The sequence below is a fragment of the Larus michahellis genome, chromosome 11 (assembly GCF_964199755.1).
Source record: "Larus michahellis chromosome 11, bLarMic1.1, whole genome shotgun sequence".
NCBI classification, from domain to species: domain Eukaryota; kingdom Metazoa; phylum Chordata; class Aves; order Charadriiformes; family Laridae; genus Larus; species Larus michahellis.
Genome location: NC_133906.1, coordinates 5,740,215 through 5,755,120, shown reverse-complemented (window position 1 = coordinate 5,755,120; position 14,906 = coordinate 5,740,215). Strand labels below are relative to the sequence as shown.

Genomic DNA, 14,906 nt, shown 5'->3' with positions numbered 1-14,906 from the left:
AGTAAGAAGGGGAGAGAACGGGAGCATGGCTTCAGAAGCTGCAGGTACAGAGGCAGACGAGGGGTCATGGGAACTGCTCAGAGCAATTCTCTGTGCAGGAACCAAACCCCACAGACCCACACCTAGGGCTGCTCTCCTTCGGTCTGCAGAGTTTAAGCCCTGAGAACTCAAAACACCCAAGAGCACCCCCAGGAAGCCCTCCAGCCACAGAGTCACCCACTCCCAGAGCCAGCCTTACCCTGATGACTCCCACCAGCCTCTTTACCTTATTTGCCAGGTGTGAGCAGACCACTGGCTTTTGGTGAGCAGATCTTGGCATCCCTCAGCAGAGCACCGAGCTCTCAAGGGACCCAAGCAGTCTCATCCCAGCCCAGCAGTGCGAGGCCCTGGTGCTCAGGATGGTTGTCTCATGGAAGTCATTAGTGAGCTGATCAAGGCAACAGTCAGGTACCTGCAAAAGAGAACAAACATCACACTCAAGGACTGAACTTCAATGTAACACACCAGGACAATGGAGTACAGGTTCTGAGGTGTGCCTCCTACAAGCAAACACACGCAAAACACACGCAGCCGCATCACTGCCCTGTGCGGGTGGCCTGTACCAGCCCTCGAAAAAATGGGTGGCTTCCCGAGCGGCTCCGAGAGGACAGCCGTGTCAGGCTGCACGCTGGGGGAGCAGCACCGCCAGCTGCCAGCAGTGCTGCTGTAGGCAGGCAGCAGTTTTACCTGGAGGAGCAGATCAATTAACTGCATTCCCTCAGAGGACGGCCCAAGGGAAATGCCTTTCCCTGCAGCAGCAATGTTTTGAATCCCTACAGACTTGGCAAGCTTCTTTGCTGGGTGCGTATCGTTCTGGAGCAACCACAAGGCCAATTACAAGGCAGTGGGGCTGTGGCTCCTGCCTTTGCTTTGGGATTTGTTGGAAGCTCCGCTGTGCGACGTAAAGCAGCACAGAAATGAGGCTTTAAACCATTAGAGACTAGGTGTTACATTTGATTTAGGTGCTCACTGACATGTGTGTATAGGTACAAATACATCTGTTCATAGGTACAAAAGATACATATATCTATTTATCTGATATCCCAGGTTCTTTCCCATAGGCAGTTGGGGAGGGCTGGGCTATGACAGCTGGGCAGCACCTGCTGGGCATGTGTCTGGCACACACACACACATCAGTGCAAACGTGCGTTCCCGACGCTGGCTGAACAATGGCCACAGACAAAACCAGGGTGAGCTCTGTTGCCACGCTGGCAGCAGCATGACAGCCGTATGCGCTGGGGGCTTCACCAGCTGCCCAAACCACATGCTGTGCTACCTGACCTCCTCCGCACGCACCGGCGCCGTGGCCATGCCCTCCTTCCTCCCAAGGCTGGGCTGGGCACAGGCAGGAGGGCAGCCCCCTCTGGGGCACCCACCATGGAGCTGGGGAGATGCAGGGCCGGGGCGCTAGGCACAGTACCATGGGGGAGCAGATTGTGGCCAGCAGGTCGAGGGAGGGGATTCTGCCCCTCTACTCCGCTCTGGTGAGACCCCACCTGGAGTGCTGTGTCCAGCTCTGGAGCCCCCAGCATCAGAAGGACCTGTTGGAGCGGGTCCAGAGGAGGCCACAAAGATGATCAAAGGGCTGGAGCACCTCTGCTATAAAGGCAGGCTGAGAGAGCTGGGGGTGTTCAGCCTGGAGAAGAGAAGGCTCCGGGGAGACATAGAGCCCCTTCCAGTATCTGAAGGGGGCCTACAAGAAAGCTGGAGAGGGACTTTTTACAAGGTCATCTAGTGACAGCACCAGGGGTGATGGCTTCAAACTGGAAGAGGACAGAATTAGATTAGGTATCAGGAAGAAATTTTCACTCTGAGGGTGGTGAGCCCCTGGCTCAGGTTGCCCAGAGAAGCTGTGGCTGCCCCATCCCTGGAGGGGTTCAAGGCCAGGCTGGACGGGGCTTGGAGCAACCTGTGGGAGGTGTCCCTGCCCAGGGCAGGGGGGGCGGAACTAGATGGTCTTTAAGGTCCCTTCCAACCCGAACTGTTCTATGATTCTATGGTAGGGCTGGGCAGCACCTCACCAGCCAGGACCCCATCCCACTGTACCTGAGGGAGATGCAGGGCAAGCCCAGGAATGGCAGTGGCGGCCAACCAAGGGTCCTGGTTGCGGGTGCGTCCATCAGTGCCAAGGCCAGGCCGGGCAGGGTCAGGTTCAGTGCTGGTAATGGCATCGGCCGCAGTCCAGTGATGCCCAGCAATGGCCACAGTGACCAGGCAGGGCCAGGCGTCAGGGTGCAGTTCCAGAGCGGCAGGTGTGTGTCCAGGCGCAGGCATGGCCGAGGCTGCCCGCTGAGCTGCCTGCGGCCTCTCCTCCAGGTCTCCATCAGAGGGGGACCAGCCCTCACCCTCCAGGCGGTCCCCGAGTGCCGGCAGGGCCCCGGAGCCCCGCAGCAAGGGGCAGCCCCACAGCTCATGGTGGTGGTGGCGCTTGTGAAGTGCCCTGGTCGTAGCAGAGCGTGCAGGGCGTCCGCAGCTCCCTGCAGAGCTACTTCGGGGGCGCCATGCAGCCAGGGACGGGGCCAGCTCCCGTGGGGCCAGGGCAGATGGAAGGGTGTGGGGCAGGCGTCAGGGCAGCCCCAGGGGCCGGGCAGAGGGGTTCAGGCGATCGCTGAGGAAATGGGGACACAGGGTTGGGCTGGGGTGGAGGGGTCACTCAGGAGCCCTGGCTGGGCTGGGGACGGATGCCATGGCGAGATGGGCTGGGGGTGGGTGTCACTCAGAAGCAAGGGGCTGGTTGTGGGTTGGGGGTCAGTGCAGGGGGGGCTTGGGTCAGGGCCATGGGTCCCTTCAGGGGAGCCATGGGACAGCGGCCCTGGCCCAGCCAAGGTGCTGTGAGAGAAGGCCCCAGATGGCAGCACCAAGGGCTGGCGGCTCCCAGGGGCAAAGGGGCCAGGAGTCGAGTGGGATAACCTTGCTCTGTCAGGGGGGTTGGACTAGATGATCTCCAGAGGTCCCTTCCAACCATTCTATGCTTCTAACAGGGCTGGCAGGGTGGCCACCCGGCCCCACAGTACCTGAGCCGGGCCAGAGGTGGCAGCCAGGGTCAGCCAAGAGTCCAGGTCATCAGACACATCCATTGGTGGTGATGCGGCCGAGGTTGAGCCAGGAAGGTGAGCCAGCAAGGGAGGTCAGGATCAGGTCCAGCGACAGCAACCAGGGTCAGCCACAGTCTCATGATCGCTGGGCAAGTCCATAATGACGAGGAAAGGCCGCGGTCAAGCTGGGAAGTCAGTCTGTGGGTCAAGGTCCAGGTCCAGATTACTGGGGTCCATGGCACAGGCATGGCTGTTGGTCCAGCCAAGCCCAGGCAGCAAAACCTCAGCTTCAGCCCGCTCCCACAAGAAGAGATGGCTGACCCTGGCCAGGGCCTCCCTGCAGGAGCATATGGCAGCCCCTGTCCCACAGGTACTACCTAGGTTGTCCCCCAGCCCCCCGACAGCAGTTGGGGGTTGGAAGGAGAGCTGGAGGAATGCTCTCACAGCCTTTACAAATAGTTGCGGTAAAATCTGCAGTGACGTTAATTTTCTCAGTACTGGATTCAGCAGGACTCGCAGCGATCACGGGCTCTGCTAGGCTGGCAGGGACGTCTGCAGGGCTCTGCCCCAAGCTGCTGCTCAAGGCAGGCCGTCAGGGTGTCATGGCCTTGGCCAGGGTGGGAACACCCCTGCCCTGCTCCGGGCTTGTGCCTGGCTACAGCCAGTGACGTACCTGGAAGAGCCTGTTGCACTCCATTATCATGTGGGCCAAGCCCTGCGTTGCTGCCAGGTTCTCGCTCAGCTCCCTCTGGTCCGGCTTCCCCAGGCTGCACTTCCTCTGACTGGACCTATGGAGAGGGGCCGGCAGAAAAGGCAGAAGGCTGCGTGAGCAAGATGCCGCGAACCACAAGGCCAAGGTACCCGGGGGCTGGAAACCGGCAGCTTCGGCAAAACCGCACTGCACTGACGGACCCGTCCGTGCTCACGGTGCGTTACTGCAGCAAGGTCCATAGCAGCATTCCCTCCCAGCACACCCCGAAAGGGCCCGGGGCAGTAATGTATGCCCAAGAAAGGCAAGGCAAGGCTTTTTATTGCCCAAACACATCATTTGGTCAAAGACAGCAATGACCCCCCAAACTGATTTGTGTGTAGCCTTCAAATATCAAGCTCCTTTGATACCCTGCAAAGCCCATGCAGAACCTTTTAAGGCCTTTGGCCCAAACCACACCAAACACATTTCAAAACCAATCCCCTCTTTTAATTCATAATCATTATATGACATCATTAATCCTGGCTTCTGATACTTTTATCTGTGTGCATTCCTGCCAAATGGCTTGAAAATTGGGTGGAAGATAAGAGCCCTCAGCTTTGCTCCTCAAAGTCAGACGTGTCAGCTTCTACCCTTTGAAGTCGGAACCCTGCTCTGTGCATTAATAACCCTGCATTAATGCCCGGTTACAAAAAAGCTAAAGCTTCAAAGCATCCTGGCTTCTAAATAGTGACAACAAAGAGAAAACTCAGCTTCTATTTCTGGTCCTAATATTTCAGAATAATGTTTGTGTAAACCAAAGAGGTACAGCTCTCAAAGCACGTCTCCCAGGAGCTCAAACGCAACGGCAACCCAGGAAGGACCTGCTGCCACCCCAGCCCCTCCGCATCCCCGCTGCCCTCCCAACGCCACAGGGCTCCCTGCCGGTGTGCCGGCTCAGCCCGGGGAGGGCCAGGCAGCCCTGGGCTCCAGTCACGCTTAGGCACTGTCGGATGCGTTGTGCCATTCAAAAGCACAGTCCTTAGTGTTTTCTTTCCCCTCTCTGTGCTACCCAGAGCCCGCGTTATTATCCTGAAAGATGCCGACAGCACATCTGACAGCTTCTGCTTTGAAACCCGTCCTCATCTTTAGATCCCCATGTGAGGCGATGCGCTCGCTGCTCTGATGGGTGCACAATGTTTCCATCACAGGCGGCTGTCCTCTCCTACCCTGAGACGTGCCTGTCCATCGGCAGGAGCATGGAGTGAAGCAAACAGCCCTGCCTCGGGAGGCCAGATAAGGCACGAATGCTCTCAGAGATTATTTGTCTACTTTGGCCCAAGGGCACCTTCCTCCCTGCACGTACAAACAGGGCATGTTATGCAACCCAGATACTTTTACTTATTAAGATAAATTTACAGAATCCCTGTGGCCCGGTTTGGCAGGACCGATGCCTTTATCACCCAGCAGAACTAGTGCCAGCGGCTGCTACAGTCTGCCAGATATCTGCAGGGCCTGAAAGCTGCACCTGGGCTTAGGTTGCCAGTGCAGGAGCTACACTTTCAATGGCCAGCACCACCGTAATGCAAACAGTGGGCCACATGCTGGATTCCTGGCCAGCTGGACCCGTGGGCAGCTGCAAAGGGTACGTCAATCGTGACAGAGGCAGGCTGGCTCACATGCGGACTATTCGGGAGCATGACAGCGGGGCCTTACCGCTGTTCTCTACACTGGACAATGAGCTGCTGGATCCCTCCATGCTTGGGGGGTCACAGAATCGTTTTGGCGTGAAAAGACCTTTAAGATCATCGAGTCCAACCGTTAACCAAGCACTGCCAAGGTACCACTAAACCACGTCCCTCAGCGCTGCATCTATATGTCTTTTAAATACCTCCAGGGATGGTGACTCAACCACTTCCCTGGACCTGAACAGCCATATTTGAGACAAACCCCAAGACACCCCTGAAGAGCAGACACCGATCCTAGGCCAGCTACAGAAAGCATTCTTCCAGCAAACACCACTGTGGTTCAAAATCCGCCTGGACACATTCCTGTGCAACCTGCTCTAAGTGACCCTGCTCTGGCAGGGGGGTTGGACTGGATGATCTCCAGAGGGCCCTTCCAACCCTACCATTCTGTGATTCTGTGACAGCAGCAATGCCACCGTTAAGATGCTAATACCTAGTGGAGGAGGAGGAACTATCCCGTCTCAGAGTGTTGAGGTGAAACAAAGAAGGTGCAAGACAGACAGCAATGTTGGTTGGGGTCATCTGGTTTTCCTCAACAAAAGCAACCACATCTCGCAGAAAGAACAGGAGGATTTTCAAAGCTTCTCGGTTTTCCTTTGGGAGGAGGAGAATAGCAGCCTGGACGGCCTGAAACTGCTGATCCTTTGGCACGTCTGAAAAGAGAAAAAAATGATGAAAATCCTCTGAGACTCGCAAAGGAAGCATCCATCAACACAGTCCCAAGTGTGGCATTGAAATTGCAGGTTCATCCTTTTCTCGTCACTCTAGCTCACAACAGACAACGCACAGGCCATTACCACAGTCACATCACACAAGGACAGTTCTCTGCTGTTCCTGTCAAGATGCACATTCACACCCAGTGATGCTGGTGCTTGACTTGTAATTTATCTTGAGGACCATGCTAATGAACTTATCCTAAACCGTCTCCGATTACAATCCAAATAAGGGCTCGTGTCCCCATAGAATACTACTCTGGACCGATCCTTTGGAGCAGACAGCTACTCTACTGTCTTTTCTTTCCAGCGTCAGGCATGACAAGAACAGATGCTCTCAGTTAACTCAATTGAGAGAACAACATTTTTGCCAACTGATTTTTAATTCACACTGAAAGCCAACGAGACTGCCCAAACAGCTCCCGCAGGAGAGCAGGTATGGTTCATCCTGCCACGTGTCCCCCTCTCATGAGGATTTCTCCGATTTATGCCACTACGAAGGGTAGAAGATCACTCCTCTTTCCCTTCAAGTAGATGCACATACGAGGAACACACAAAATGTGCTTCTTGGTGAAAGCAGCATATTTCTTATCTCCAAAAGATAGTAATTTGATCTGGGCACTCGCTCAAGTCATATGTGGCACAAGCTGGCTGAGTGGGGTAATTCAGTCATTTGCTGTTTCTATCCCAAAACAAGAAACGGGAGGTGGACAGTGGCCAGGTTATAATAAATGGAAGAAAAGGGTTGCACATTCATTGGACACAGGGATTGTGGACCTCCTTACAAAAAGGATTCATGGATGCAAAAAGGAAAGTTGCTTCAAACAAATAAACCATTTTCAGACAAAATTCTAAAAGCCTGACAGGTTAAAAAATAAAAGCCAACCAAACTTTCACGAACCTACACCATACACAGGACAGCATCAGCTCATGTACTCAGGTCCATAAAAGTGACATAAAGCAGGCTGAAAGCTAGTCCACTCTGATATCTCACACTTTGACTTTCAAAACCTTCTCTCAAAAGAGGCAAAAAAATTGCCTGTAGCAACATCGTCATAAGCCCCTACAGAAAGTTCCTTCCCCAACCCGGCTGCCTTTTGAAAGGGAGTTCCTTGAGGGGTAAGTGCTGAAGACGGAGCCGGCTTAAAACGACATTCAATGCTAGATTTCCGTTTCACATTTCCTTCTTTTTTAAGGTTGAGTATCTAGGACAGTAACAGTGAGAGCAGAGGCAGAAAGCTGCTGGTGTTTCCAGGCAAAGATGCTGCTTCACAGCAACTGTGCTTGGGCACCTTAATAAAGACATTTCATCAATGTAACACGTCTTCTTGCGCAAGGAGCTACTTCATACCATGAACAAGGGGACGAGATTCTTAATTTTGCATGAGAAAAGGACTGTTTGAAAACACAGCTTAGGAGGGCTGCTACAACCTATGTTATTACGCTCATCCTTCAAAGAGCAAACACACAATGTTAGAAAATAGCTGACCCATAGGATGCGGATGTGAAGCTTCGAAGTCCAGAGCCACAATGAACTCATCTTTTCAGAAACGTCCTGCCTGCCTGGTCTCCTCTGACCACAAGAGGACATGGCATTAGTCCTAGTCTGGCCACTGCCTCGTACAGCTGAATATTAAGGTATTCAAGGAACTGGAACACTATAGCTTTTGTTACCTACATTGGTAGATGTGGAGGAAGGATTCACAGAGCCTGCTGGTAAATATAGGCTCGGGAAGGTCTCGGAAATACTGCTTCACCATATCGGCCACATCAAATGCTGACTGCCCTTCGTAACATACGTTGTTTGGGTTGCTTTCATTCATTTCTCTCAAAGACAGAATCCTGGATTTGACACCAGATTTTCGGAACAAGCCAACCTGCAGGTAAAAGAAAATGTTAAAGACTAAGAGAGGAGTCATCAGGAATCAACGCTCTGACAAATCATTGATCCTTCACTCTCCTTTTGATAGCTAAGAAACTGTGGCAGTGGGACCTAACACCAGAAGACTTTTGTGTCATTAGAAGCAGCGTGGGTATTCCTCCCCGGCAAACCATGACTGATGCCCACAGAACCAGCTGTGAAAGACGTGCTAGTTTTCATGTCTGTTTGCTTGCTTGCTTTTTATTTAATGCAAAATTGCTCTTTTTGACTTTTAAAATCATTAGTATTGACTAATACTTGAGCAGGCTGCGTTCACATTTTGGAACGGCAAGTTTCCAGTGCACCGCTGTGTGTTCATCCAAAAGCAACCGTACATTGATGCCCACGCTAGAGCAAACAAACACTCCACATGGGAGGATCTCACAGAGGTCGGTTTAACTTCTGATACGTCTTATCCATCTAATGCTTCTATGGGTTGGCAAAGGGCAGTTGCCGTTCTGAGGGAAATTATGATTTTATTTTTAATACGAATGTCAATCCAGTTTCAGAGAAAACTTAGATTTAGAAGTTTCCCATGAACTCGACATCAACAAAGCTGCTGCTGAACGTTTCACTGTGGGACACTAAGACAGTATTTACATTCATCAGTTTATTTATATTAACTGAATAGATACAACGACCTCAAAAGGAAACACACTGCCTTCATAAGAAACTGACTGCTTACATTCCAGTATGTGCCATCAAACTGCACTGTAACATTTTGTGCACACATTTGTGTCGTTCAGCGCACTATTACACGCCTATACAACTGCACAGCATAGAACGAAGAAAGCCCTTTCTTTCACTGATACGGCTCATGTCACCGGCTCCCCCGTTTCCGCACCTATGCTATAGAAATAGCAGATCAACACAGGCTTTCGCCGCCGTGCACAGGCACACATCTCCGCTTAGTGGATAAATGCCGATTGGAGAGCCAGAAAAAGATGTCACAGGCACTGCTCTAATATGTTTTATCTCTGCCTAGTGGTACATTTCAGCTGAAACAAGATTAGTTTTCACATTAGCCCTACCAGCAACCACAGAACAGAGGGAATATGGACATCGTGGGGTGGATTTACTCCCTAAGGGAGCGGAGACATGCTGCCTCACCAGGAGACAGCTTGACTGCCTGCACCGGGAGAACTGGCTGCAGGCGATTTCAGCGAGGCAGGGCACAAAAATACAACACGGGAGTAAAGGTATTCCCAGAAGGAAACAGCACCTGCTCAGACCTACACCCTTCTGCCTTAGGGGGCAAGAAAGTCCCTCGCAAAAGCTGGAAGCAGAGACGGGCTGCCGGGAGCAGACCCTTTTAGGGAACAGAGCTGCTCTGGGCTGCATCGAGTTCATACCTGGTCAAGAAAGTGGCTTCTTAAATAGTCCAGTGCTTGCAGGATGCCGTTAGGCAGTGGGTGGCTTGTTCGCTGAACATTCAGAAGCAAAGGAACCCCAAACACATTTTTGTCCTTGTAGTCAGAGGCTTTTACTTTTTTAATGAACTTTGGTATAGTCCTGAAAACAAAAACCGGCGCATGCAACTTATTAGCTCTCCAGCACAATTCCTCCTGCTGCTTCAGCTACAGGCATGGGAAAGGATTTAGTTATACTTGCCACGACCCCAAATTCTGACACGTACCTGTACACACAGCATCATAAGATAGACAGAAAGTCCTTAAGGGCAATTACAGGAGTGACAAACTCATTTCAAAACTGAAACTACCTAATAAAGCATCCTCATGTGACATACGTTCCATCCCTTTGGGCCACTGCAGGCTTTTTTCGCTTCTTTCTGTATTCAAGTACCCGATCCCTATCACAAGACGCTAACTGATATTTCTATGTCTGTGTTGTGATTTTAGTTCAAACTGGGGTTGATGCTGAAGAGGTGGATTCTCAGCCCAGCCAGCTCTCACCTCAGGTCCTGCGAAGGACCTCTGACAAAGCCCTGCAAACGGGCAAATTTAGAGAGAAACCAGAACATGCTTTACAATCAGTAACAATGTGACCGCCAGCGGGAAGCAAAAGAGCAATCCATAGCAGAGGAAATCCTGGAGCCACTGAAATAACCATGAAACTGCCAGCGATTTAACAGGATGAAATTCCTCATCTGGGACGTGTGTAATCGAGGCAGACAAGGAAAATTCACCTGCTTGCACTAAATCCTCTCTTTCCAACACTGGTTGCTTTAGTATTTAGTATTAGAGAACTTACCAGTTCCAGCCCTGCTTGCTGGAAGGGGAGTATCTGTCCATCAGCGCAGTGAGTTTCAACAAAGCCAGCTTTTGTGTCCGGGCTAGCTGGGCAGCTGACTGGCTATCAGTCTGGCTGGAAAGGCTATCCAAGCTCACGCTCTCGTCCACAGACCAGTGTTGCTTCCCATGCCTACGGGATAAAGATTGTTTAAGCTTAGGACTATCTCCGTTATCCCCGTTAGACTTCTGCCTGCATCTGTGAAGCTCCTAAGACTCTAAATGACCTGCAGCTCCCAAGCTGCTTAGTTGCATTTAAAGGCAGTACTTCTCACCCAGGAGGTTCTCTGGCGATACAAAATGTTTCAATAAGAAATGCAGCAAGCTAGCCGTAAAGTCTCATTCCAAATGTCTAACTAAGTGCTCATGCAAATTACGGGCGCCCTACTCTCAAGAGAGGTCAGAGCAGACGTAGATACCAGAGTGCCCACAGGCCAGAAGTACCTGGCACCAGCGGCGCAGACCCTGCTACCCAGAACAGACATCCTTAGGAATACTTTGTTCTGGAAAAGCAATTACATTTTGAATGGAGAGAATCAATGGGGAATGGTTCCCAAGGGGCAGTCTGCTAGGGAAACCCAGGGATGGCTGACCTGTTGGTCTTCTTTGAGTCTGTCATGTATGTCAGGTCTGCAGGACTGATCTCCTTGCCCATTTCAGAGCTGCTCTCTCCCTCAACAGTTGGGAGCTCTGCTGTCTTATCTTCCGAGACGTCTGTTTCGAGACAGATTTCTTTAGGTGAGGATGGATACAAAGAGGTCAAGTCACTGGCAAAGTCTGAATCCCCATCATCTGAGAACTTCTCTGTCCACTGATCAACCAACTTTTTGAGACCGTTGACATCTTCTATAACATTGTTCAGTTCTGAAAAAACATCATCATCACCAACTTGTGCTGCCTCCAAATTATCAAGTTCGATATCGGGCATGTTGTCATATACACTTAGCCTGTTATTTGTGCATGAAAGGGGACTCCTGGGGGCTTTGGAGTCCTTGGAACTGCTTCTGCTCCGGTTCCTCCTGCATCCATGGAAACTCCCAGTTCTCCAGTTGATGGAAGAGTTGTCTACTGGAGCCAGGGAGCTGTTCGTAAGTGCTTTGGGGAAAGTGCCAGGTTTATGGCCTTGTGGTATTTGAAACATCTGGTTCATTTGTAACTTCGTGTCATTTTTTAGGTTTTGTTCAGATAGATCATTCCACAGCAAGAGCTTGCGAGAATCCAAGTCCTCTGCATACACCCCCTTTACTTCACAGTGGCTTCGTGGTTTTATAATAGGACTTGTAGCACCTATTGTGCTGCTATTTTCAGACTGATTGCTGCTATTGCAACTCTGGGGAGAAAAGGAAGAACCGTTCTTTGTTTGGATGCCAGAGAGGTCAGAAATATTTACACAGTTCAGCATCTTCATCTTTTCTTCATTAAGTCCTTCCAGAAGAACAGGTTCACTTATTATGGGTTTGGCCTTTGACTGACCACTCCTTAAGTTGCAGCTCCTTAAGTGCAACTTCTCCATTTTCTTTAGAAGGCTCTTTCTTTTTTTATATGGTGACTTATCCAAAAGCTTCTCCTCACTGGTGGCATTTAAAAATTCACTGTGGGGAAGAGAACAACTAAAGGTAGAGTCCAATGAAGCTACCTTAATTGAGGAACATCTTGAGGAACTTGCGCTGGTTTCCACACCTTCAAAAGGCTTTGGGAAGCTACCAGTGTCACTGTCACCACTGCTAGTACTGTGAACTGAGGACACATCATGTTTCTCGCCGTGTTCCAGAAAGACAGTATCCTTGTTGCTGATGCTCTTCAGTATTGGACTGCCTGGGGCTGACGTGCTAGCACCTTCCTGTCCTGGGAAGCCTTCTGTGCTCTCAATACGAGCCCATCTCTGACTGCACCTCTCATAAGCCCATTTGTTACTTATTGCACATGGTTCATCATCTTCAGAGTCATCACTCTTAGAAGGGGGGGAAAAAAAAGTACAGTTCACAGGCAAAGTTTGGCAAACTTTAAATTACCAAAAAATGTGACAAAAAGGGAGACTTAAATTTTCTGCCTACCTCCAAGACCAACACATGGAAATGTAACCATTCAGTTACTGAATGTCTGCCCTGAGCTCTGTTCTGTTAGATGAAAAACATGCTGACAAATTACTCCCAAGCACGCTGACAAATCTAGTAAGTTTACTACAGGAAAAGATGATAGATTTGATCTGAGGATGAAAAATTCTGTTTTGCTTTGGTTTTGAAAGATAATTGTAGTGGGTTTACATGGCCTTTCCTAAAGCCAAACAAATCAAACCCTCTTTCACACCTCTGTGACCAAAACTCATCCATTTTCAGGTAAAGAAGCATCTGGCTGCAGGACTGTGGAACATCAATATCTGGCATGGCCTCTTGGCGACCTCAGCCTCACCGCCATTTGCCCCAGGTGCTCCATTTGCTGGACCGTCCCCACGCCAAGCGAGCACCTTGCCAGCAAACTGTTAGAGAGACGGGAATGACCTCTCTCTTCTCTGTGGACCCACTCTGGCCCCATTCTTCCCTGACAGCAGAGTGGAACTTTCAAAAAAAATAGACATTTTCCCAAAAGATGACATTATTTTCTTGCTCGTCCTGCAGTTAATCCATGGTACCTAAGAGGCTTTACAATCCTTGTGTTAATCAGCCAAGATGTGGCTATAACTATTTTATCTACTGCCGTTTTTTGCAGGGCACGACAAAGCCGGCACAGCTAAAACCTATCCAGCTTCTACTGGCAGGACATTGGGCGCTGGCTGACACTATTTGGATTGTCCATTCTGATTTATTAGCCTTCATTCGGTCAATAGGAGTGAAGTTTTACTTTCAGACCTTAAATAAGATGTGAAACTACTAAGGAAAGCAATAAACGACACGCTGAGGTGGGGGTCTTGATGCAACTATTGGACAGTAATGATGTGTGTCAAATTATTTTTTAAAAAGTAATTTCAAAAAATTGTTTCAAAACCCACCCCTAACCTACCTTACAAAGTTACAAAATGAACACTACATAATTTCAATCTCCATCACTATGTTTTTCATCAGAAAATGCAAATGGAAGAGCTTTGCGGGATGGAAGAGGATAAAAAGAAAAGGTCAGAATTCATACACCTTTTAAAAACATGTTTTTGATATAATAGCTAAAGACATTTTTAATGAGGAAATTAACTATATTTTACAAACATACGCGGTTCCTCTGACGTCTTATTTCCACTTTCATTGATGCACACTTGTTCAATGTGTTCAACCGTCTAGGGTATAAGAAAAAACACAGAAGTTTTAAATTTAAACTATTTTATTTCCTGAAAAAGACGTGCACCAAAGTAGTTGTGAACTTCTACCATGGAGTCTCCATTATTGGTGTCAAAGACTGACATTCTGTTCGAGGTTCTCCATACATTTTGCCAAAACCAGTGCCAACCAACAACCCCGTGATGTTCACAGTTCCAGTTTTGCCATCTTAAAATTAGAGAAGACGACCACAATTAACCTGTTAATTGAAATCATATTATGAGCTTTAATGACTGTGAAAAACTGTATATTGATTTAAGATTTTGAAAATGAAAGAAACCCTGGGTGGACTTCTTAAAAAAAAAATTAAAAAAAAAAGAAAAGAAAAGAAGACATTAACCTGTATCCTTTGAAGAACTGAAGGACTTTATTATCTACCATTTTAATTAAAATAAGTGGAGTCGATAAGTCCTCAAACTAGTCAGTGACTTAGCTGTCAAAAAATATGTGGCATCAAGAGGGAGACACACATCAAGAAACAAAATATATCCAAAGTGCTCTAATATCTGCTGTGCATTAGAGATGTCTGTGCAAACAGCTCCTGTTGGTGCTCCCGTTACAAGCAGAATCTGAATCCAGGTGACCCAACAATACAGAAAAGGACCAAACCACTTCGCCAGAAGAAGAACTTTCTAGCACCTCAGGGGCTAGAAATTCTTATTGTGTCCCTTGCATCGGCCAAGCGGCATGGATAGTCTGGAATTCACGTCACCTGCTAAACTAGCTTATAATAAGGAGGCTTCAAAAACTGCAGTCAGTAACAAGAAGAATGCCTCTAGGCTATTCTGGCACTCTTACATGGGGCAAGCCCAAAGAGCAACGAGTGTGACTCTCACCAACGATGCAGTTTCACTTGTGTGCTGTGAACAGCTGGGGCAAAATAAGCATTTTAAATCAAGGCCTTTGCTTCTTACTCAAAAAACTATTCAGGAAAACAAAACAGAAAACGTATCTATTTTTTGCTGTTTATCTCGTGGAACAGCTCTGGGGAAGCTCACTGGTCCGAGGAAATCCCTGCACGCCGCAATACGCAATTCTCAAGGGCAAACTGTCATGCTACCATATGCTTGCCAGGAACCCATTGTTCTTCCTCAGCCTGTGGACGTTTCACATCACAGACAAGGCAGATTTGATGTTTATTGTAACGTCACTGAGACCTTGGCTGAAGAAGACATGGAGACACGTGCTTACTTTACCTTTACGTGCAT

General features: G+C 49.2%; 1 protein-coding gene across 4 annotated transcripts in view; it reads right to left on the bottom strand.

Moving 5' to 3' along the window:
* LOC141750055 (rho GTPase-activating protein 7-like) overlaps positions 1-14,906 on the bottom strand; it is a 59,478-nt gene that overhangs the window by 6,939 nt on the left and 37,633 nt on the right. For 3 of the 4 annotated variants that reach the window (XM_074604536.1, XM_074604537.1, XM_074604534.1), the window contains 9 exons: positions 13,595-13,658; positions 10,987-12,344; positions 10,356-10,526; positions 9,497-9,656; positions 7,902-8,100; positions 5,944-6,163; positions 3,748-3,862; positions 2,086-3,272; positions 266-451 (listed from right to left, as the gene is read on the bottom strand). In XM_074604536.1, the coding sequence (XP_074460637.1) occupies positions 3,255-3,272; positions 3,748-3,862; positions 5,944-6,163; positions 7,902-8,100; positions 9,497-9,656; positions 10,356-10,526; positions 10,987-12,344; positions 13,595-13,658 (2,305 nt within the window). In that variant the 3' untranslated portion in view covers positions 266-451; positions 2,086-3,254. The remainder of the gene's footprint in view (positions 1-265; positions 452-2,085; positions 3,273-3,747; positions 3,863-5,943; positions 6,164-7,901; positions 8,101-9,496; positions 9,657-10,355; positions 10,527-10,986; positions 12,345-13,594; positions 13,659-14,906) is intronic. The other variant, XM_074604535.1, reaches the window with a different exon arrangement.